Raw genomic sequence first — 23,176 nt, forward strand, 5'->3', positions numbered from 1 at the left:
CTGCAGTTTCTTCCTACACATAGAACAATACAGCACAGGAACAGGCCCTTCGGCCCACAATGTTCATGCCAAACGTGAAACAAGTTAAACTGATCTCCTCTGCCTAGTGCATGGTCCATATCCCTCTCTTCCCTGCACTTCCACGCTCCTATCCAAAATGTCACTATCATATCTGCCTCCAGCACCACCCAGGCCATCAGAGGGGGGTCGGGAGGGGAGAGGGGCTATGGAGGGAGTGACTGAGGGTAGGGGAAAGGAGAGGGAGGGAGAGGGGAGGGAGGGGGTGGGGGAGGGGAGGAGGGGAGGGGAAAGAAGAGAGAGGGTGAAGAGAGGGAGGGAGTGCTCGGGGATGAGGGGAAATGAGCCGCGTCTGCGCACGTGGGGGCTATGGGTGAGTGGTGGAATATTGTGTTCAGGGAACGGGTTACTTTGGGGGAATGGGTGAGTGGTGGAATATTGTGTTCAGGGAACGGGTTGTGCAATATAAATGTAATGTAAATGCCAGCGCCCCCTTGAGGCCAAGAGCAGAAGCTGGCGAATGTGCCCGTGCCTCGTGACTGACGTCAAGTGATCTTCTAGAAGTTTCATTTACTTGTTGAAAATAAACTCTTCTTACATGATGCCGTTGGTGTCGGATGTGTATTGATTGTACTAGTCATAGAGGGAGTACAGAGAAGGTTCACCAGACTGATTCCTGGGATGTCAGGACTTTCATATGAGGAAAGACTGGATAGACTCGGCTTGTACTCGCTAGATTTTAGAAGATTGAGGGGGGATCTTATAGAAACTTACAAAATTCTTAAGGGGTTGGACAGGCTAGATGCAGGAAGATTGTTCCTGATGTTGGGGAAGTCCAGAACAAGGGGTCACAGTTTAAGGATAAGAGGGAAGTCTTTTAGGACCGAGATGAGAAACATTTTTTTCACACAGAGAGTGGTGAATCTGTGGAATTCTCTGCCACAGAAAGTAGTTGAGGCCAGTTCATTGGCTATATTTAAGAAGGAGTTAGATGTGGCCCTTGTGGCTGAAGGGATCAGGGGGTATAGAGAGAAGGCAGGTACAGGATACTGAGTTGGATGATCAGCCATGATCATATTGAATGGCGGTGCAGGCTCGAAGGGCTGAATGGCCTACTCCTGCACCTATTGTCTATGTTTCTATGTTTCTAGTCACAACAGGGTCTGACAGCAGACATTACAGGTTGCGTTGGGGGACCAGGCCTCATGTGTGACAGGGACACAACAGGTCCCCCTTGCCCTAGTCTCCATGAAACATTCCCACTCTCACCGTAAATGTTCTCCAAATAGATGTTTGCTTTTTCCACTTAGTCATCCACTCTCATTTTTTTAATATTTCCAAAATCATGCTTGCTGAAGCAGAAAATGGTGGCGTTACTAGGTTACTAACAATGGCGAGTTTGATCAAAGGGCGATGTGACATTGACACAGTGTGTGGTGCAGAAGCTATTTAAGTGGATTATCCACATTTTCCGATGTACAGGCAAAACCTGCCAATTTTCTCCTCTCTGGAGCTGCTAAATCCTTGTCTATTTTAAGGTATCTCTACCCAAACTGTTAGATATTTCACGGGTAGAATGGATTTCGAATAAATGAACTAAAGTTAATGATTATGTATAATTGTCAAAAGCCTTGCTAAAATCGATATCAGTTGCCTTCTTAGTTTAGAGATACAACATGGAAACAGGCCCTTCGGCCCAGTGAGACCATGCTGCCCATCCACACCCTACACACCAGGGACAATTCAAAGAGGCCAATGAGAGGCACAGATAGGGTAGACAGTCAAAACCTTTTACCCCTCCCCCCCTCCAACACTAGAGGGAGTAACTATGAGGGGAGAGGAGGAAGGTTTAATGGCGATATGCAGGGCAAATGGGGGTTTTTTTGCACAGAGGGTGGAACTCGCTGCCAGGGGTGGCGGTGGAGGCAGATACGATAGTGGTGTTTACGGGGCTTTTAGACAGGCATATGGAAGTGGAGGAAATAGAGGGATATGGATCACATGTAGGCAGACGAGATCAGTTTAACTGCACCGTGGGGCAGCGGTAGAGTTGCTGCCTTACAGCAAACGCAGCGCCAGAGACCCGGGTTCGATCCCGACTACGGGTGCTGTCTGTACGGAGTTTGTACGTTCTCCCCGTGACCTGCGTGGGATCTCTCCAAGATCTTCGGTTTCCTCCCACACTCCAAAGACGTACAGGTTTGTAGGTTAATTGGCTTCGGTATGAATGTAAAATTGTGTGTGTGTGTGTGTGTGTGTGTGTGTGTGTGTGTGTGTGTGTGTGTGTGTGCGCTGGGACCTCTAGTCGACGCGGACCCGATGGGCCGAAGGGCCTGTTTCCGCGCTGTATCTCTAAACTAATCAAACTTGGCATCATGTACGGCACAAACATTGTGGGCCGAAGGGCCTGTTCTTGTGTTGTACCGTTCTATGCTCTAGTCTTAATAATAGGATTATGGCTGATTACACCTATACCTTGTATGATAGAATATTAGAAACATAGAAAATAGGTGCAGGAGTAGGCCATTCGCCCCTTCGAGCTTGCACCGCCATTCAATATGATCATGGCTGATCATCCAACTCAGTATCCTGTCCTGTACCTGCCTTCTCTCCATACGCCCTGATCCCTTTAGCCACAAGGGCCACGTCTAACTCCCTCTTTAATATAGCCAATGAACTAGCCTCAACTACTTTCTGTGGCAGAGAATTCCACAGATTCACCACTCTCTGTGTGAAAACAAATAATTCTCATCTCGGTCCTAAAATACTTCCCCCTTATCCTTAAACTGTAACCCTTTGTTCTGGACTTCCCCAACATCGGGAACAATCTTCTTGCATCTAGCCTGTCCAACCCCTTAATAATTTTGTAAGTTTCTATAAGATCCCCCCTCAATTAATTAGTATTTGTTGTGTATTTCCAGCCATAACATAGGGGTCAGGGTGATCTTGACAGGTGTAATCCTCGCCCGCATGTGTAGTTCTGCCAATGCAGACGCTCGGAGGTGTGTTTGGCAGCCCTCAGCTGTCAGGCTGTGGAGACAGGGCTGAGCAACTGGCTGGCTGGTGTTGGATGTCAGCTCCCAGCAGCCATGTGTGAGGCAACTAACTGTGACAATAGAAGGTGGTCAAGAGTCCAGAGTCCAGAACGCCGCCCGGCCCATCGTGGCCACTGACCTCCCCACCGGCGAAGGGACCTGCAGGAGTCGCTGCCTCATAAAGGCAGGCAGCATCATCAGAGACCCACACCACCCTGGCCATGCTCGCGTTCCACTCCTGCCATCGGGGAGAAGGTACAGGAGCCTGAAAACTGTGACCACCAGGTTCAGAGACAGTGGAATTCCCCGCCACAGAAGGCAGTGGAGGCCAATTCACTGGATGTTTTCAAGAGAGAGCTAGACAGAGCTCTTAGGGCTAACGGAATCAAGGGGTATGGGGAGTACTGATTTTGGATGATCAGCCATGATCACATTGAATGGCGGTACTGGCTCGAAGGGCCGAATGGCCTACTCCTGCACCTGTTTTTAGAAACATAGAAAATAGGTGCAGGAGGAGGCCATTCGGCCCTAAGAGCCAGCACCGCCATTCATTGTGATCACAGCTGATCGTCCACAACCAATAACCCCGTGCCTGCCTTCTCCCCATATCCCTTGATTTCACTAGCCCCTAGAGCTCTATCTAACTCTCTCTTAAATCCATCCAGTGACTTGGCCTCCACTACCCTTGGTGGCAGGGAATTCCACAAGTTCACCACTCTCTGGGTGAAATTTTCTATGTTCCTACCCTACAACCGGTTATCAGGCTATAGAACACTTCAAAGTCCAACTAATCTGCGAACGCCAAACTGCTTTGACTGTGCTGGGGACTTGTTTTATCTTTGCACCATATTATCTTTCTATAAATTTATTAAACTTCTTGTTGCTTAATACGACATCCACTGAGTATTATGTTTACATCCCTCGTGTGCTTTTGCGAGTAAGAATTTCATTGTTCCGTTTAGTGGTGGAGATGACAGATACAATAGTTAGGTTTAGTTTAGAGATACAGCGCGGAAACAGGCCCTTCGGCCCACCGGGTCCGTGCCGGCCAGCGATCCCTGCACATTAACACTAACCTCCACACACACACACACACACGAGGGACAATTTACACTTAGGACCTTGCCAATTAATCTACAAACCTGTGTACACGTCTTTGGAGTGTGGGAGGAAACCAAAGACTTGGAGGGGGAATTCCCACGCGGGTCACGGGGAGAACGTACAAACTCCGTACAGACAGCACCCGTAGTCAGGATCGAACCCGGGTCTCCGGCGCTGCAAGGCAGCAGCTCTACCCGCTGAGCCACCGTGCCACCCTTGGTGGTGTTTAAGAAGCCTTTAGATAGGCACATGGATCAGCAGGGACAACAGAAGGGTGTGGACCATGCATGTGCAGGCAGATGAGGCTAGATTACATAACATTGGTTTACTTTGACCGTTCAGCATACACATTGTGGGCTGAAGGGCCTGTTCCTGTGCTGTACTTTTTTCTATGATCTAGACAATAGACAATAGGTGCAGGAGTAGGCCATTTGGCCCTTCGAGCCAGCACCGCCATTCAATGTGATCATGGCTGATCATCCCCAATCAGTACCCCTTTCCTGCCTTCTCCCCATATCCCCTGACTCCGCTATTTTTAAGAGCCCTATCTAGCTCTCTCTTGAAAGCATCCAGACACCCTGCCTCCAGCGCCCTCTGAGGCAGAGAATTCCACAGACTCACAACTCTCTGTGTGAAAAAAGTGTTTCCTCGTCTCCGTTCTAAATGGCTTACTCCTTATTCTTAAACTGTATGTGGCCCCTGGTTCTGGACTCCCCCAACATCGGGAACATGTTTCCTGCCTCTAGCGTGTCCAAACCCTTAATAATCTTATATGTTTCAATGAGATGCCCTCTCATCCTTCTAAACTCATCCTTCTAGATAAAACATCACTTACACCGTTCGACAAACAACAAAGTGTGGCTGTACACTAATGCCGTGTAATGATAATTGCTTTACAGCACCTCATATTTCACTTGGGCAGTTTAAAACAGTCGTATGAATATTGATTTCTCTAATTTCAAGGTAACCCTTGCATCGCCTCTCTCTCCGTCCCTCCCCTACCCAAGTTGTTGTACTCGCTTCATAGCCGTCTTGTTGAGTCTCATTGTCTGCTATTCGTTTACACCTAGGCCACAGTGAAGTTACTTTTTCTGCATCTTTCATTCATCTGTTCTTTCTCTCACTCTAGTTTCCCTTTCCCCCGACCCTCAGCCTGAAGAAGGGTCTCGACCCGAAACGTACTTGTCATCTTCCCCATCAGCTACCAATGTACCATTCTCCATTTCCTTAGCTTCATCTGCTTTGATCTGTCCTTTTCACACCTTATCCTTCCATATCTTTAGACTCCCTCTCTTCTCGACTTTCAGCCTGAAGAAGGGTCTCGACCCGAAAAGTCACCTGTTCCTTTTCTCCGGAGATGTTGCCTGACCCGCTGAGTTACTCCAGCACTTCATGCCTATTTTAGCTTGAGTGATGAGCTTATAATAGAAAATTAAACTTAGCTCAAGATCTGCACTTCCTTGTGCCTCCGAGAAATGACACATCACGATTACTATTTAAACCAATTACTAGCTTCCGTTGGATTAGGTTTCACGACTTTGCAAAAAAAAAAAAAAAGGTATCGCTCAATAAATTTGGCTGCATGTTTTTTTTCATCTCAGTGTTGTTTCTTTAACAGATAGAGTCGACTGGCCGAGTGCGGCTGGTTTTAATCCTGCTCTGGCTTATCGCTCCATCTGGGGAAAGGTCAGTGGGTTTCCATGGGGTCAAGGCTCCTGTGATTGGATTAAAGTAGACAGGCTGCTTGCTGTAACAGCCTAGAGAAGGAAAATTCTAGTTCTCTCTCTCTCCCCCTCCCTTCCTTCCTCTCTCCCCATCTCCGAGTTCAATGTAAACAGGGCTGGAGGCATGCGCACAGGCAATGTTTACCACACCAGCTGGGACAAAAACCTAACCCAATGTTCTGCACAAGGACGGCCTCAATAACACATACTTGACATTTCTTTCACATCTTATTCCTCCCTAGTTGGCTGCAGAACCCTCTGGTGAACTTAGAGTGGAGAGGCATCAGACTACAACTGCGCTTGGCAGCAACTCTTCTCTCGAATCTTCTGGGACAGGGTGAACAAAACAACTCATTTCTGAATGGCCTGTCCCACATGGGCGTCATTTGTACATCACACGGGTGACGGGCGAGGATTTTGAGCATCACAAGTGGGACTGGCCCTTTAGAAATGAGTTGTTTTGTTCACCCTGCCCCAGAAGATTTTGAGCATCCCAAAATCCTGGGGCGCCGCACGCTACCGCACGTCACTGCGTACGCCACCACGCGGGTCACTGCGTACGCCACCACGCGGGTCACTGCGTACGCCACCACGCGGGTCACTGCGTACGCCACCACGCGGGTCACTGCGTACGCCACCACGCGGGTCACTGCGTACGCCACCACGCGGGTCACTGCGTACGCCACCACGCGGGTCACTGCGTACGCCACCACGCGGGTCACTGCGTACGCCACCACGCGGGTCACTGCGTACGCCACCACGCGGGTCACGACTCACCAACCAATGTTTAGGATGCCGCGTAAATGACACCAAAGTGGGACAGGCCCTTAACTTGTCACGTTTAGGACGGAACTGCAGATTGATTGATTATACCTTTAATAATCCTTTACAGGAAATTACAGTGCCACGACAGCTTCAAGACAGACATAACACCACACATCTCCTCAAATGGCTTCCATACTTAACAAGTTAAAATACAAGTTAAAATACAATTAATTTAAAAAAAAGTGCAGTTATTTATGCGCATTATATAACCTTATGCTGGAAAAATCAAAGGTAGACAAAAATGCTGGAGAAACTCAGCGGGTGGGGCAGCATCTATGGAGCGAAGGAATAGGTGACGTTTCGGGTCTTGACCTGAAACGTCACCTATTCCTTCGCTCCATAGATGCTGCCTCACCCGCTGAGTTTCTCCAGCATTTTTGTCTACCTTCTAACTTGTCTCGCTCGTTTTCTCACCAAATGCCAATTAGTTCATGCTTTATAATGACCTGGAAGTACCGCAATTTGCTTTCTGCGTACATAAGGTCATAAGACATAGGCGCAAAATTAGGCCACTCAGCCTTTACATCACTTTACAGATACAGCATGGAAACAGGACCTCCAGCCCACCAAGTCTGCATCAACCAGCGATCAGCCCGTACACTAGCACTATCCTGCACACACTAGGGACAATTTATTTTGCCAAAGCCAATTAATATACAAACCTGTACGTCTTTGGAGTGTGGGAGGAAACCGGAGCACCCGGAGGAAACCCACACAGGTCACGGGGAGAACGTGCAAACTCCGTACAGACAGCACCCACCGTCAGGATCGAACCCGGGACTATGTCGAACCATGTTATAGAATACCGTCAAGCTTGAAGGGGTTCAGAGAAGATTTACGAGGATGTTGTCAAGACTAGAGGCATATAGGGAGAGCTATAGGGAGAGGTTAAGTAGGCTGGGTCTCTATTCCTTGGAGCACAGGAGGATGAAGGGTGATCTTATAGCGGTGTATAAGATCATGACAGGAATAGATCGGGTAGATGCACAGAGTCTCTTGCCCAGAGTAGGAGAATCGAGGACCAGAGGACATAGGCTTAAGTTGAAGGGGGCAAGATTTAATAGGAATCTGAGGGGTAACCTTTTCACACAAAGGGTGGTGCGTGTATGGAATGAGCTGCCAGAGGAGGTTGTTGAGGCTGGGACTATCCCAACGTTTAAAAAAAGTTAGACTGGTACATGGATAGGACAGGTTTGGAGGGATATGGACCCAACACAGGCAGGTGGGAATTAGTGTAGCTGGGACATGTTGGCCGGTGTGGGCAAGTTGGGCCGAATGGCCTGTTTCCACACTGTATCACTCTGTGTCTCTGGCGCTGTAAGGCAGCAACTCTATCGTTCCCTGTCTCCTTCGTAATGTTACCACGAAGTTAAATTTAAAATGGCTCAATTCTTAAGACAACAAAAATGGCAGGTTAGAAATAAAAAGCTCCAAATATACTGAACACTGAGCAAGAGCCATGAACTGATTTGGAACACCTCTCACAGTGAGTGATATGGGGATATATTTAATTTTGCAATTTCACTGCAGTGTCATTCGACTAATGCAAGCCATGTCATAAGGTCATGTGATAGGGGTAGAATTAGGCCATTCAGCCCATCAAGTCTAATCCACCATTCAATCATGGCTGTTCAATCTCTCCCTCCTAATCCCATTCTCCTGTGTTCTCCCCATAACCTCTGACACCCGCACTAATCAAAAATCTATCTATCTCTGCCTTAAATATATCCACCGACTTGGCCTCCACAGCCTTCTGTGGCAAAGAATTCCACAGATTCACCACCCTCTGACTAAAGAGATTCCTCCTCATCTCCCTCCTAAAATAACATCCTTTAATTATGAGGCTATGACCTCTGGTCCAAGACTCTCCCACCAGTGGAAACATCCTCTCCACATCCACTCTATCCAAGCCTTTCACTGTTCTGTATGTCTTCAAGCCTTTCACTGTTCTGTATGTCTTCAGAGTGATAGAGTCAAACAGCACAGAAAACTGGCCCTTCAGCACAACCTGCCCGTCCCGACCAAGCCACTTGCCCACGTTTGGCCTGTGCCCCAGTAAACCTCCCCTATCCATGTACCCGCCCAAATGTCCATTAAATGCTGTTATTGAACCTGCCTCAACTACCTCCTCCGGCAACATGTTCAAAATGCAACATTAAAGAAACTCTGGTAATAGAAATGCTACCAGCTAAACCGCAAGATGAACAAAACAAAGGAGCCCAATGAAAATGCATCAAAGATTCAGTTCTCAATAATAAATCAACATGTTACACAACAGGTGGCCACATTCAATACATTTTCCCCTCAAACAGAAGATGTTGCATTAATCAGAGAGCAACAAGCGCAGGCTTGGCGATCGCTTCGCCCAACACCTCCGCTCAGTTTGTACTAACCAACCTGATTTCCCAGTTGCTCAGCACTTCAACTCCCCCTCCCAATCCCATTCTGACCTTTCTGTCCTGGGCCTCGTCCATGGCCAGAGTGAGGCCCAGCACCAATTGGAGGAGCAGCACATCATATTTCGCTTGGGTAGTTTACACCCCAGCGGTATGAACATTGGCTTCTCCAATTTCAGGTAGTCCTTGCTTTCTCCCTCTTTCCCCTCCCCTTCCCAGCTCTCCCACTGTCTCCGCCTCTTTCTTCTTCCCGCCCCCACAGTCTGAAGAAGGGTCTCAACCCAAAATTGTGCCTATTCCTTCACTCCATAGATGCTGCCTCACCACTGAGTTTCTCCAGCATTTTTTTGTCTACCTTCGATTTTTCCAGCATCTGCAGTTCTTTCTTGCATAAAAATCTCAAATCAGATCACAATCACAATAATACTTTATTAGCCAAGTATGTTTTGCAACATACAAGGAATTTCATTTGCCAAGTCAGTCATACAAATAAAAAGCAATGGAACACACAAAATACATTCTAACATAAAATCCACCAGAGTGAAGGCCCTGTCCCACAGTACGAGTTCATTCAAGAGCTCTCCCGAGTTAAAAAAAAAAATCAAACTCGTGGTAAGCACGTAGAATGTACGTTGCGGGTACGTCGAAGCTCGGGACGTCTCTCAGCAGCTCGTAACGCTAACGGAAGGTACTCGGGAAACGCGGTAAGCTCGTGAAGACGCGTGAAGATTTTTCAACATGTTCAGCTTTTCAACATTTTCAACATGTTGAAAAATGTCCACGAGAGCCCCGAGTACCTACGAGTGGCCATTACCGTAATTCTCCGAGTTCGAATCAGGGGAAACACGGGAGAACTCTTGAATTAGCTCGTACAGTGGGACAGCCCCATGGCTCCACCACATTCCTCACTGTGATGGAAGGCAGAAATAAAAAGTTCAAATATCTTCCCTTCTACGCCACACACAAAAACAGTCTGAAGCTTTGTCAATTATGCAATATGCAAAAAAAGTATTTGTATTTAAGAGGAACTTTGGCAACCGTTCCCGTTTCTCCGAAGCAGTGGACAGGTCGTTTGGGCAGTGGGTGGAATTGCAAACAGCCCCAGAGGGTGTGGGTGACGGCCAACAGCTGCTCCACAAATACAAAAGACATTATGTAGTCAGCAAAACGATGCAAATAATGGAATGTAGGTTTGGATGGTGACGCTCAGCTGAACGCCAGAATTCTCCCCCGCAAAACACTAATAATATCTGGTGGCAGAATGCACAAGGGAGCCTTTAGCGTAAGAATACAAAGGGATTTGAACAATGCAGCGTTGCGCGGGGCTGTTATAAATCTCTGCAGAAACTGTCTAACCACAGACAGACAAACTCTGGACTGAGCATGCAGCCAACCAGTACATAGACCTGAGTGAAGTGAATAGCTCATTGTAAAGAGCAAAGACCCTATAGCGGAGCAAGATAGACCACTCCTGCTAAATGCAACGGGCTGACGTGTAGTACGCAATGGAGCGGAACGTGGGCCTTTTTTTCATCCATTTCAGTAACCCGACCCGACTCGCAGTGTAATCAACGTTGCGGGGGAACAGTTTGTGTTATTAAATTATAATTCTGAAAATGAGAAGATTTTTACCAAAGAACTTTTATTTTTACGAGGATGTTTCCGTAACCGGCTTCCGTCTCCACACTAGTATCTTTGCTCCGCTACGGGATCTTTGGTGCGGAGACGGAAGCCGGTTACGGAAATGGGGCCGAAAATTACTCATGAATCTGCCCATGACCGTACTACGTCTTTTTCGTCGAGTGATCTATCTTGCTCGCTGTAGGATCTTTGGTAAAGAGTTCTATTTTTGTGGTGCTCCCCAGAAGTGCTTCAAATGTCCTTTGCACAATCTATTTGCTCCAACTAGTTAAACATGACCATTGCACTCAGCTACACGTCACCACACCTCAATCAAAACAGACTCCCAAACATGCAAACACAAAATGCTGGAGCAACTCAGCGGGTGAGGCAGCATCACTGGAGGGAAGGAATGGGCGACGTTTCGGGTCAAGACCTTTCTTTAGACTGGCAAACTTGGAATGCAACAGATGGCTCGTCATAGAGGGCAGCACAGCACCAGAGACCCAGGTTCAATCCTGACCTTGGGTGCTGTCTGCACAGTTTGCACATTCTCCCTATGACTGTGTGGGCTTCCCTCCCACTTGCCAAAGACGCAGAGGCTCTGTAATTGTCCCTTGTGTACAGGGGCGAACCAGCGTGAACCGGTGACCGATGGCCAGCGTGGACTTAGTGGACCAAAGGGCCTGTGTTGACAATGTCTCTAAGCTAATATTAGCATTTAATGAGCAGGTGGTTTATCATGTGATCACAGATAACGGAGACTCTACTCCACTGTTGCTTGGTGAATAAAGTTCAAATATCAGACGTTTGGACAGGTATGTGGGTATAAAATGTTTATAGGGATATGGGGAGAAGGCAGGAACGGGGTACTGTTTTATCTAGAAGGATGAGTTTAGAAGGATGAGTTTAGAAGGATTATTGAAACATATAAGATTGTTAAGGGTTTGGACACGCTAGAGGCAGGAAACATGTTCCCGATGTTGGGGGAGTCCAGAACCAGGGGCCACAGTCTAAGAATAAGGGGTAAGCCATTTAGAACGGAGACGAGGAAACACTTTTTCACACAGAGAGTTGCGAGTCTGTGGAATTCTCTGCTTCAGAGGGTGGTGGACGCCGGTTCTCTGGATGCTTTCAAGAGAGAGCTAGATAGGGCTCTTAAAGATAGTGGAGTCAGGGGATATGGGGAGAAGGCAGGAAAAGGGGGACTGATTGGGGATGATCAGCCATGTTCACGTTGAATGGCGGCGCTGGCTCGAAGGGCCGAATGGCCTACTCCTGCACCTATTGTCTATTATATGGGCAAAACACGTCAGCTGGAACTAGTGTAGATGGAACATCTAGGCTGCGTGGGCATGTTGGGCTGTAGGGCCTGTTTCCACACTGTACGATTATGACTCTCACACAACCAATGCTTAAAATACACACGAGATCCTGTTCGACACAAATCCAATATCAATTAATTAGTGCAACAGCTACAAATTGAAAAACTCAATTAAATATTAATTCCCAATGTCTGGCAGGCTCATTCTTTAGACATGGGATTTTGTGATACTCAGTCAAGAGGGTACAGCATGGAAACAGGCCCATCTGCCGATTGTATCCACACTGTCCTTCAGCTAAGTAGATAATGCAGGTCAATAGCTATATGGTCTTGACATCAATGTTCGGCTCCGACATTGTGGGCCGAAGGGCCTGTTCCATTTCGAATCCCATTATATTCGCCCCAAATTCTCATCAAGTCCACACATTCACTTACGCTTGGAATAATGTACAGCCGCCATTTAACCTACTGAACTGGCAGACAAAAGTGTTGGAGAAACTCAGCGGGTGCAGCAGCATCTATGGAGCGAAGGAAATAGGCAACGTTTCGGGCCGAAATAGCTCCGCACTTTTAAGTCTATATAGTTCCACAACTATATCTTACTTTAACTGTGATTTTAAACTTCTCAGGTCAGTCTGTTCTCTGCACTAGACGCCACTCCCCTCTTCATCTATACACAGTGAATGGCTTGTTGCCGTCATGTATTGTCTTTCCACTGACCGGTTAGCACCAACAAGAGCATTTCACTGGGACGTCTCACAGGTGACAATAACCTAAAACCGAACTGTAATCACCAGTCGAGATTCTGAACGCGGTACGCAGTCAAAGAAACTTACTGACTTGTTATCGTATCATAAAAACAGAATACAGCACAGTGAAAGAACAAGCCCTTCAGCCCATGTCTGTGCCAAGCATGAGATTGTCTCCACAGATGCTGCCTGCCCCGCTGAGTTTCTCCAGCACGATGTTGTTGCTACAGATTCCAACATCTGACATTCCTTCAGTCACCTCTTGGTGTTTAAAAAAAAAAAAATAATTGGTTAGTCTTTTCTTGAAGCAGATATGGAAGAAACTTAAACACTTGTTGAACTGAGATAAACTAATCTCCTCTGCCTGCATATCCATCCATGCGCCTATCTGAAAACCTCTTAAATGCCGCTGTCATATCTGCCTCCACCACCCCGGGCAATGCATTCCAGGTACTCACCACCCCGTGTGAAAAAATAAAACTTGCCCCACACACCTCCTTTAAATTTTGCCCCTCTCACCTTAAAGCCATCGAGCCAAACTTTAATCGTTCAGCAACTGACAAGCAAGAGGCTGCATGCAAGTCACTTGGCCATGTACCAATTAGCCATTTTGGCATCTTCATCCAGCATCTAAAGATCAGACGGATAAAAAAATGGAAGCACAGACAGATTGGCTGCTAAAGTTTATTACAAGATGTTGAAAGTCAGATAGGAACAATCCATAAAAATCACTGATTATCTGGGGACGAGGTTAGGAGTACAAATTTAAAGCAGCCTTTTAAAATTAGTTAGGAACAGCAAAAATTCCTTGCGTCTTCTTCAGCAGCTCAAGTCCTTAAGATGATGGTTTGCTGGGCTCACTGACGTGTCTTTTCCTCACCATGTCTTGAGGGAGGATGCAGTTAATCTTCCCACTGGAGAGAAAATAAAAGTAGTAACGTTGATGCAGACCAACAACTAACAAATCAAATGAGATTGCTCTGGGCTCAGGTTACAGTTTCATATCTTCTCAATTTGTTCATCCATCCAAATACCAAGATCAAAGCCAATGCTTTGCCAAACCTTTTATACAGCTGTATTTATAGATTGATAATTTTGTTTTCCGTACACGAGGTATGTAAAGAGTTACTACATAAAGGGTATAAACCAAGTTACAAAGAATTCCATGTGGTCTGCATTGGTCCCAATTTGTTCTCAGCGCCCCCTCCAGGCCAGGTCCCCCTTTGTTCTTGGTTTCCCCCCACCCACCCCCGGTCCAAATCCATTCCTCACAACTTTATGCAACCAGAAGAACTTTGAACTGCTCCAATCTACCTCAGTAGATGTGAAAAAGCATAAGTATGAGTTAACTTTAGTCAAGATTTGATCTCGACGACAAATGGGCGTCAAGCAACCCAATCTGTAAATCCAATAAACAACAGCGTTTAGGACATCCAACATAAACCATAGCTGAGTCACTCTTCCCACTTGGCAAGTGCACTGGCTCAGTTAAGCAAAACTAATCACTAAAAATTCTCATCTTAGTTTTCCAATTTGCCATGACCTTATTTGGACTCCACTTCTAGTTACTTGATCATGGTGTCAGTTAAAAGCAACCCTCTTTCTCCATACCCCCCCCCCCCCCCCCCCCCACCCACACACACCCCTCTCTTCCCCCTTCCCCATCCACACCCCTCTCTTCCCCCTCCCCCACCCTATCCCTGCTCTCACCTCTCGGATGACTCGGTTACAGTGGTCATTACTGGAAGGTTCTGGGTTTTTCCAAAGAAAAAGCTGAGCCACCATTGGCCCGACGCAGACTTTGGTAACCCTATAAATACAAAGAGTTATATTACCTTTTGACCCATCCACATATGCCTTCAACAATACTAAAAACTAACAGCAAACAAACTCATGCTTGGAAGTCGTCTGGAGAAGTCGTCTGGAGAAGGGTCTCGACCAGAAACGTCACCCATTCCAGCGTTTTGTGTCCATCTTCATGTGCTTAGAAAACCTCATTGCAAGTTATTCTAGTTAAGATCCTCGCGCAAAACAGAAACTACAAAAACTTTGTAACACTTCTAACACTTGGGTTTAATAAATGCATGTCACTACACACACACAATGGTTTTAAAGTAGACCAGTTTGGGGAAATAAATGAACTTAAGTAAACTGTTCAGCATTACCTCCATTTAACTGTGTTTAGTTAACAAGCCTCTTACCTGGGGTGTGTGGAATAATTTCCCCAATGTGCTCAGAGCTACCGCATGAACTATTACTGGAGGTTGATCCAATTCGCCCTGGAATGAGAGATTTGTTCTGTTAGTCGACCAATTGTCATGCATTAACCTTCGAAAGAACATTTAAATTGCTGGAACTTCAATTGCAAAATGTCCAACAGATTTCAAACAGAATGCTCATATTTGCCTTGCCAAGGGGTGTGGGTTTGTAGGTTAATTGTCCCCCAAAGTGTGTTGGGAGTGGATGTGTACGTGGGATGACAGAACTGGAGAAGGCCAGCGTGGACTTGGTGGCCCCGTCTCCAAGTTGTATCACCAAACCCACTACCAACAAATAAAAGCTGCCCGTTTTATTCAATTTATGAAGCAATTCGTCAGCACCCTGCTCAGAGTGATTGCACACAAAGATTAAAATCTTCAAGAAGGAACTGCAGATGCTGGAAAATCGAAGGTAGACAAAATTGCTGGAGAAACTCAGCGGGTGCAGCAGCATCTATGGAGCAAAGGAAATAGGCAACGTTTCGGGAGAAGGGTTTTGGCCCTAAACGTTGCCCGTTTCCTTCGCTGCGTAGATGTAGCCGCACCCGCTGAGTTTATCCAGCAATTTTGTCTACCTAAGATTAAAATCTAATTTGCGTTCCAAGTGTTTTGTTGATAATGTTAGGCATTGGAGTTTGTACGTTCTCCCCGTGACCACGTGGGTTTTCTCCGAGATCTTCGGTTTCCACCCAAATTCCAAAGACAAACAGATTTGTAAGTTAATTGGCTAGGTACAATTGTGAATTGTGTAGGTAAGATAGTGTTAATCGCTATCGACCAGCGGCGATCGCTGCAATGTGTCCTTTTCACACCGTACATGTTTCTTGTACCCTTCCATATCTCTAGTTCCCCTCTCCCCTGACTCAGTCTGAAGGGTATCATACCAAAACATCACCCATTCCTTCACTCCAGAGATACTGCCTGACCCGCTGAGTTACTCCAGCACTTTGTGTGTATCTGAAGCATTAGTCATTTGTAAACCAGCACCTGCAGTTCCATGTTTCTACATTAAAATACACTGTTGTACAGATTAAGTGAAAAAGTGAGTGTAGGATGGAACTGCAGGTGCTGGTTTAAATCAAAGAGAGACCACAAAAAGCTGGAGTAACTCAGTCGGACAGGCAGCATCTCTGGAGAGAAGGGACGGGTGATGTTTGTGGTCGAGACTCTTCTTCAGACTGACTATTAAAGTTAGTTCAGGGCTTCATAAATTAATAAGCCAAGCTCCAGATGTCCAAAATTCTGTGGCAATTAACAACAAGGAACATTTAGATCTCACTAAATGGAGGCATCCGACTTAGAATTCCTTTATCCCCATCCCGGAAAGGGCATTCCAACAGTTTAGGTCATTCCAACAGGGGAGGTAATTTAAGACTGAGGTGAGAGAAAAAAAATTTCACCCAGAGAGTTGTGAATTTGTGGAATGCCCTACCACAGAGGGCAGTGGAGACCAAGTCACTGGATGGATTTAAGAGAGAGTTAGATAGAGCTCTAGGGGCTAGTGGAATCAAGAGATATGGGGAGAAGGCAGGCACGGGTTATTGATTGGGGACGATCAGCCATGATCACAATGAATGGTGGTGCTGGCTCGAAGGTCCGAATGGCCTCCTCCTGCACCTATTTTCTATGTTTCTATGTAACTCCAGACATTCAAACCAGTCATAAACCATTCTCAACTTAATTGCAGCACCGTCAAATGTCAAGAGAAAATTGTGATCGTGTAACAATTTACCCTTGAACCAAGAAATCTACAACCTGTACCCTTGCAGAATTATTCAGAAAATGGTGAGATCCTCAGCCAAACAATGAAACTATCTCCAGCAGGATAGACGATGAACTGAAATAATAAGCCTGAGAAGAAATAGAGATGAATTACCTGGTGACTCTCCCTGCAACTTCAGTTAAAACAAAGCCCTAATTGGAAAGTGTTTCTGGATGAATCTTGCAACCATCAACGTCAACATGACTGGCTGCTGGTTCTTGGCATAGTGTCATTATTAAAGAATAACATCATTCATGGGTCTTGGTTCTGAGAATTCGGCTAAAGACTAGCTTGCCAAATTCAACAAGTTGAGTTCATTTGAAAGAAACGGTGCATGTTTAATGCAAGTTAAAAAGTTGTTTTTTTTTCCCTTTGGAAAGTTGGCCAACCAGTAAGAAGTCGGCTATAAACAAACCAGCTGTTCCATTTATCCTCCACCTACTGCAATAGAAACATAGAAAATAGGCGCAGGAGTAGGCCATTCGGCCCTTCGAGCCTGCACCGCCAACTAATAAGAATGTTTATTTTCCCAGAAAGAATTACTTACTCCTGTAATAGTCATGGGTTGCTGCAAGTGATCCAGTCGATGGAATGGAGGCCATTTGGACCTTTCAATCCCGTTTCCAGATGGTGACCTTGAAATAGGAGCAAAAACAACAATGTTAAATCAAACTGCTTCTTAAAACTAATGTCACTTGTATTTTACTGAGCAGAATTACAACTTCAGTCAGTAGTGACAGTAAACATACAATGGGGTGGGAGATTGCAACCTTCACGTGGTCCGCCCTGTTTCGACGAATGCAATCAACCCGGCGTGCACAAGCAAATAAGATCAAATAGAACAAGTTGTCCTACAAATTTAGGCTGTGCACGCCATAAACAAGAAGAAACATATAATATTAAGCATTCTACTAATTGAAAATAATTATTTGTACATATAGCATTGTCAAGTTAGATACAGCTCTTGGGGCTAACGGAATCAAGGGATATGGGGAGAAAGCAGGAGCGGGGTACTGATTCTGGAGGATCAGCCACGATCCTGCACCTATTTTCTTTGTTTCTAAATAAAAATTGTAAAACCACTTTAATTGAGGGACAAGGTTTAGTGAAAACATCTCTCATTCCCTTGATCTGAAAAAGGGTCTTGACCTGAAATGTCCCTTGTCCATTCCCTCCACAGATGCTTCCTGACCCGCTGAGTTCCTGCCGCACAAAACCTGCCTCCAGATTTTAACATATACTGTCCTTAGGTAAATCATACAATTCAATGTTATGAACATAAAATATTCCTACGTCCAGTAACCCACAGCCACAATGTTCTGCTATCACACACACACATGCCCAATTAGAGTCAGTGTTATACAGCATGGAAACAGGCCCTTCGGCCCAGCTCCTCCATGCTGACTTAGTTGCCCCATGTGAGCCAGTCCCATTTGCCTGTGAATTAGAAATACTCCTCTGAACCTTGCCTGTCCATCTAGTTTTCTTCCCCCTTCCCACACCTGCCGACACACAACACCTAACCATCATGTTCTACCTATCGCCTAGCAGCCCTCTCCTCCTCCACCCTCCCATTCCTTGTACTGATAGACAATTTGTACTTTTCCCCTCAACCCTGACACAGGGACCCGACCAAACATATTCACTTACTTGTTGCCTCCACAGATGCTCACTGACACTCGCTGATGGTCTGTTTTTGTTCCACATTCCAGCAGCCATCTACCTATCAAAATCCCCTTCTTGCCCCTGGGAACCTGTTACCTCCCACACCTCTCTCCTTTTCCAGCTTACTGCTCCCCCACCACCTCACATCCAGTCTGAAAGAGGATCTCGGCCCGAAGCATCACCTATCCACGCTCGCCACAGATGCTGCCTGACTCACTGAGTTACTCCAGCACTCTGTGAAACGTCACCTATCCACGCTCGCCACAGATGCTGCCTGACCCGCTGAGTTACTCCAGCACTCTGTGAAACGTCACCTATCCATGTTCTCCACAGATGCTGCCTGACCCGCTGAGTTACTCCAGCACTGGGTTGGTTTTTTTTAAAGCAGCATCTGTAGTTCTTTGTTTTTAGTCTCTTTTTCGTCTTGGTTAACAAACGTTAACTATTTAACCAGTTATTAGATTCAGGTCTATACAAGGACAGAAAACAGCCAAAGTAATAGAAATGTCAATATCACATCCAAAGGTTCATAGATTAAACTGGGGCAAGTGCAAAATAAACAGTATCCAGCAACCTATTTTTGACTGGGATATATTTAGCATGTTTACTCTCACTGGATAACGTATCTGAACAGTTGCCTTAAGATAACTGACACCAAAGTTGAACCGCCCAACTGTATCCAAAATTCCAAATTCACAAACAGCAAAATCTAAAACTTAAATGCCAAATTGTCCAGTAATCCAGAAAGTAATTTGGTTAATTTATAAAATACAAGGGGGAAAATGCACATTAATTAGGTGACACTATGCAAAAGGAATGTACGATATTGTGATGGGGTGGATAAGGAAAGTCAGAATTCATGGAAACTACCTTATGTTACGATATACTATGTTTACCTTCCATCAGCTACAGTAGTCAACATGTTAAGCAAATCTACAAGTTAAACAACCTTGTGACACACATAAAACCATGATATAGGAGCAGAATTCGACCAGTCGGCCCATTGCGTCCACTACATCATACAATCATGGCTGATCTATTTTCCCCTCCCAACCCCATTCTGCTCCCTTATCTTACCACAACCAGAGAGAAGTGCTGAACTACTCTTTGGTGACCCTTGAACTATCCTTGATCAGACATTTGCTAGCCTTACCTTGCACTTAAAGTTATCCCTTAATGCATCTATGCAATGTAAATGGCTCGATTGTAATCATGTATTGTCTTTCGTCTGACTGGATAGCACACAACTAAAGAGCCTGTCCCACTTTCCTGAGTTATTCACGAATTCTCCCGAGTTTTCAAACTCGCAGAATGTTCGTAACAAGTCCGTAGGAGTCCGTGGATATATCGTAGCTGCTCGTTATGCCAGCCGTAAGTACTTGGGGCTATTTGTTTTACTCATGGACATTTTAAAAATGCTGAAAAAATGTCTCAAATTACCTGATGCCCCGAGTACCTGCGGCTGGCATAACGAGCCGCTACGATATATCCACGGACTCGTTACGAACATTCTGCGAGCTTGAAAACTCGGGAGATTTCGTGAATAACTCGAGAAAGTGGGACAGGCCCTTACAGCTTTTCACTGTACCTCGGTACACGTGACAATAAACTAAACTAAACTTCTCCCCGTAACCTTTGATGCCCTTACTAATCAACAAGTTAGAAACAAGCCTTGTGCTGCACACCAACAAGTTATTAAACACAACTTGGCATTGCAAAGCAAAATTAAGAACCACAACCATGTACTGCAAATCTACAAGTTAAAAACAACCCTGCACTACAAATTAGAAACCGCCTCACACACTGCAAAGATACGAGTTAAGAGACAACCTTGTACTGCAAATCTACAGGTTAATAAACATTACTTGGCATTGTAATCCTACAAGTTAGAGACACCGCCTCACACACTGCAAACCTGCAAGTTACAAAGTAATTCTGGTCCAACTTTTTGCAGTTTGCAGTAGCTGTCAGTTATCTTCGAGAAATCTAGAGTCTCGTGTAATTGCATCCAAGGAGAAATATCCTACATACTAGCGGCCACTGATATTCCCCAAACCTTGACAACAAGTTGATGAAAACGTTGCGCACAGTCAGAGCCGTAAACAAGTTGTGCAGAGGACAAGGTCGGGAGCGGTGAGCTGGGGGTGAGCTCGGGGTACAGCTGTCCCGCCAAGGTTGAGCTGGCTCAAAAAGTTGCTGATGTGGGATAGGGGAGAGAGAGGCTGAGGCGTGGGGGGGGGAGGGAAGAGACAGGCTGGTGGGGGGGGGGGGAATGGGGACAGTCTTGTGGACAAGGGGTGGGGGGGAGAGATGGTGGGGGGGGGGGGGAAAAAGAGAGGGGGGTGGGGAAGAGAGGGTGGGGGGAGAGAGGGTGGGGGGGGAAGAGAGGGTGGGGGGGAAGAGAGGGTGGGGGGGGAAGAGAGGGTGGGGGGGGGAAGAGAGGGGGGGGGGGAAGAGAGGGGGGGGGAGAGAGGGTGGGGGGGGAAGAGAGGGTGGGGGGGGAAGAGAGGGTGGGGGGGGAAGAGAGGGTGGGGGGGCAAGAGAGGGTGGGGGGGAAGAGAGGGTGGGGGGGGAAGAGAGGGTGGGGGGGGAAGAGAGGGTGGGGGGGAGAGAGGGTGGGGGGGGAAGAGAGGGTGGGGGGGGGAAGAGAGGGTGGGGGGGGAAGAGAGGGTGGGGGGAAGAGAGGGTGGGGGGGAAGAGAGGGTGGGGGGGGAAGAGAGGGTGGGGGGAGAGAGGGTGGGGGGGGAGAGAGGGTGGGGGGGGGAAGAGAGGGGGGGGGGAGAGGGCCTTCCCCCCGGGTTTAAGAGAATGGTGGGAGCAGACTAACCCTCCCTCCCTCACTCAGGGACGTTCACCACCCGCTGCGCACAACTCCAGGCCGAGGCCTGAGGCCGGGCCTCCACCCTCGCCGTTACCTGGGTCGAGGAGCCGCTGCTGTGAGTGATGGAGGCGGACGCTAGGCTATAGGGCCCATTGGAGAACGTGTCTCTGTCTCTGTCTCTGTCTCTGTCTCTGTCTCTGTCTCTGTCTCTGTCTCTGTCTCTGTCTCTGTCTCTGTCTCTGTCTCTGTCTCTGTCTCTGTCTCTGTCTCTGTCTCTGTCTCTGTCATGTGAGGGGTGAGTGGGAACGCGCCGCCTCTTATAGACGCGCTCCCCACACGGCCCCGCCCCCGAGCTGCCCATCATCGCCCAGCCCCGCCCCCCCACCCCGACTGCCAATCATTGTCCAGTCCCGCCCACGAGTGAGCTGTCTCTCCTCCGCCCAATCTCCGCCCCCACACAGTCCCCGCCCCCAACCTGCCCATCATCGTCCCGCCCCGCCCTCAGGCTGCCCATCATGTACAACCCCGCCCCCACTTAGTCCCCGCCCCCGAGCTGCCCATCATCGTCCAACCCCGCCCCGCTTCCACATAGCCCCCGCCCCCACAGTTCATCGTCCAGCCCCGTCCCCACACAGACCCCGCCCCCGGCTGCCAATCACCGTCCAGCCCCGCCCCCGAATGAGTATCTCTCCTCCTCCCCAAGCACCGCCCCCCTCACGGGCCCCCGCCCCCCGGGCTGCCCATCATCGTCCCTCCCTCCCCCCCAGCCCCGCCGCTCTCTCTCTCTCCCGCTGCCCCGGGTTCGATTCCCGGACCGGGAACAGCAGCACTTTGTTGAAGGTACACAAAATTGCTGGGGAAACTCAGCGGGTGCAGCAGCATATATGGAGCGAAGGAAATAGGCGACGTTTCGGGCCGAAACCCTTCTTCAGACTGATGGGTTAAAGCTTGTACTGCTTATATTTTATTAATGGATGATCAGGCATGATCACAGTGAATGGCGGTGCTTGCTCGAAGGGCCGAAGGGCCGAATGGCCTCCTCCAGCACCTATCATCTGTGGATAATGTTTCTATGTATTAAAAACAACCAGGAACAAACAACGAGGACTCCTGGCGACACCAAATAAAAAAGTGCAAATGCACGTCTTATTTGCAACATTTTATATATTTTTGTTTTCTATTTTATTTTGTATTTTAAAGCCACAAAAAACAACAAGGACTCCTGGCGGCACCAAATACTGCAATACGCAATAACAATGTCTTTCATTGTCATTGCACGTAGGTGCAACGAGATTTGGGCCAATGCAATTAAAAATGTTGTCTTATTTAGAGCAATTTTAACAAATGCTGTGAGGTTCTGAGCGGCAAAACGGGTTGTAGGAAATAAATGCAGCCTCCTCTTGCCGTAGGGGGTGCTGTGGGTGTGGATGCATTCCTTAATCAACTCGAAAAAAGAGTTAGAAAGAAGCACAAGCTGCTGCAAAAGGCAGCAAGACGATCACCAGAAGAAGCAGATTCTGCCTCTAACTTGCAGAGCTCCCTGGTGGTCTAGTGGTTAGGATTCGGCGCTCTCACCGCCGCGGCCCGGGTTCGATTCCCGGTCAGGGAACACACGTTTTTTTTGCCCTCCACAATCTTTCTGCCTTTCAATGCAATATCTTGTGTGTTTGCCCCCACCAAAAAATAATAATAATACATTTTTATGCAGTATTTTAAATATACAAAACAAAAAACTGGGCAAAATCACTTCATCATACTCTTGTAAATCTTCTCTGTACTTATTTTCCAATCAAGTCAAGAGAGTTTATTGTCATGTGTCCCGATAGGACAATGAAATTCTTGCTTGCTGCAGCACAACAGAATATTGTAGGCATAAAT

At 47.0% G+C, this 23,176-nt stretch overlaps 1 protein-coding gene and 1 non-coding gene across 4 annotated transcripts; one reads left to right on the top strand and one right to left on the bottom strand.

Moving 5' to 3' along the window:
• Positions 1-13,460: 13,460 nt before the first annotated feature.
• On the bottom strand, positions 13,461-21,634 carry ppdpf (pancreatic progenitor cell differentiation and proliferation factor). 3 transcript variants are annotated; one of them, XM_033041358.1, is made up of 5 exons: positions 21,393-21,634; positions 17,360-17,447; positions 14,994-15,071; positions 14,503-14,602; positions 13,461-13,706 (listed from the first exon to the last, which is right to left on the bottom strand). In XM_033041358.1, the coding sequence occupies exons 2-5, from the start codon at positions 17,412-17,414 to the stop codon at positions 13,628-13,630; spliced, it is 312 nt and encodes a 103-aa protein (XP_032897249.1). In that variant the 5' UTR covers positions 17,415-17,447; positions 21,393-21,634; the 3' UTR covers positions 13,461-13,627. The 3 variants fall into 3 exon arrangements, with proteins under 3 accessions (XP_032897249.1, XP_032897250.1, XP_032897252.1); XM_033041359.1 differs by lacking the exon at positions 21,393-21,634 and adding an exon at positions 20,534-20,666; XM_033041361.1 differs by lacking the exon at positions 21,393-21,634 and adding an exon at positions 19,555-19,574.
• A 1,201-nt stretch (positions 21,635-22,835) lies between these two features.
• On the top strand, positions 22,836-22,907 carry trnae-cuc. The gene has a single exon. It is a non-coding gene; the product is annotated as a tRNA-Glu (tRNA).
• The last annotated feature ends 269 nt before the right edge of the window (positions 22,908-23,176 follow it).

This window comes from Amblyraja radiata, chromosome 23 (assembly GCF_010909765.2).
Source record: "Amblyraja radiata isolate CabotCenter1 chromosome 23, sAmbRad1.1.pri, whole genome shotgun sequence".
Lineage (NCBI taxonomy): Eukaryota > Metazoa > Chordata > Chondrichthyes > Rajiformes > Rajidae > Amblyraja > Amblyraja radiata.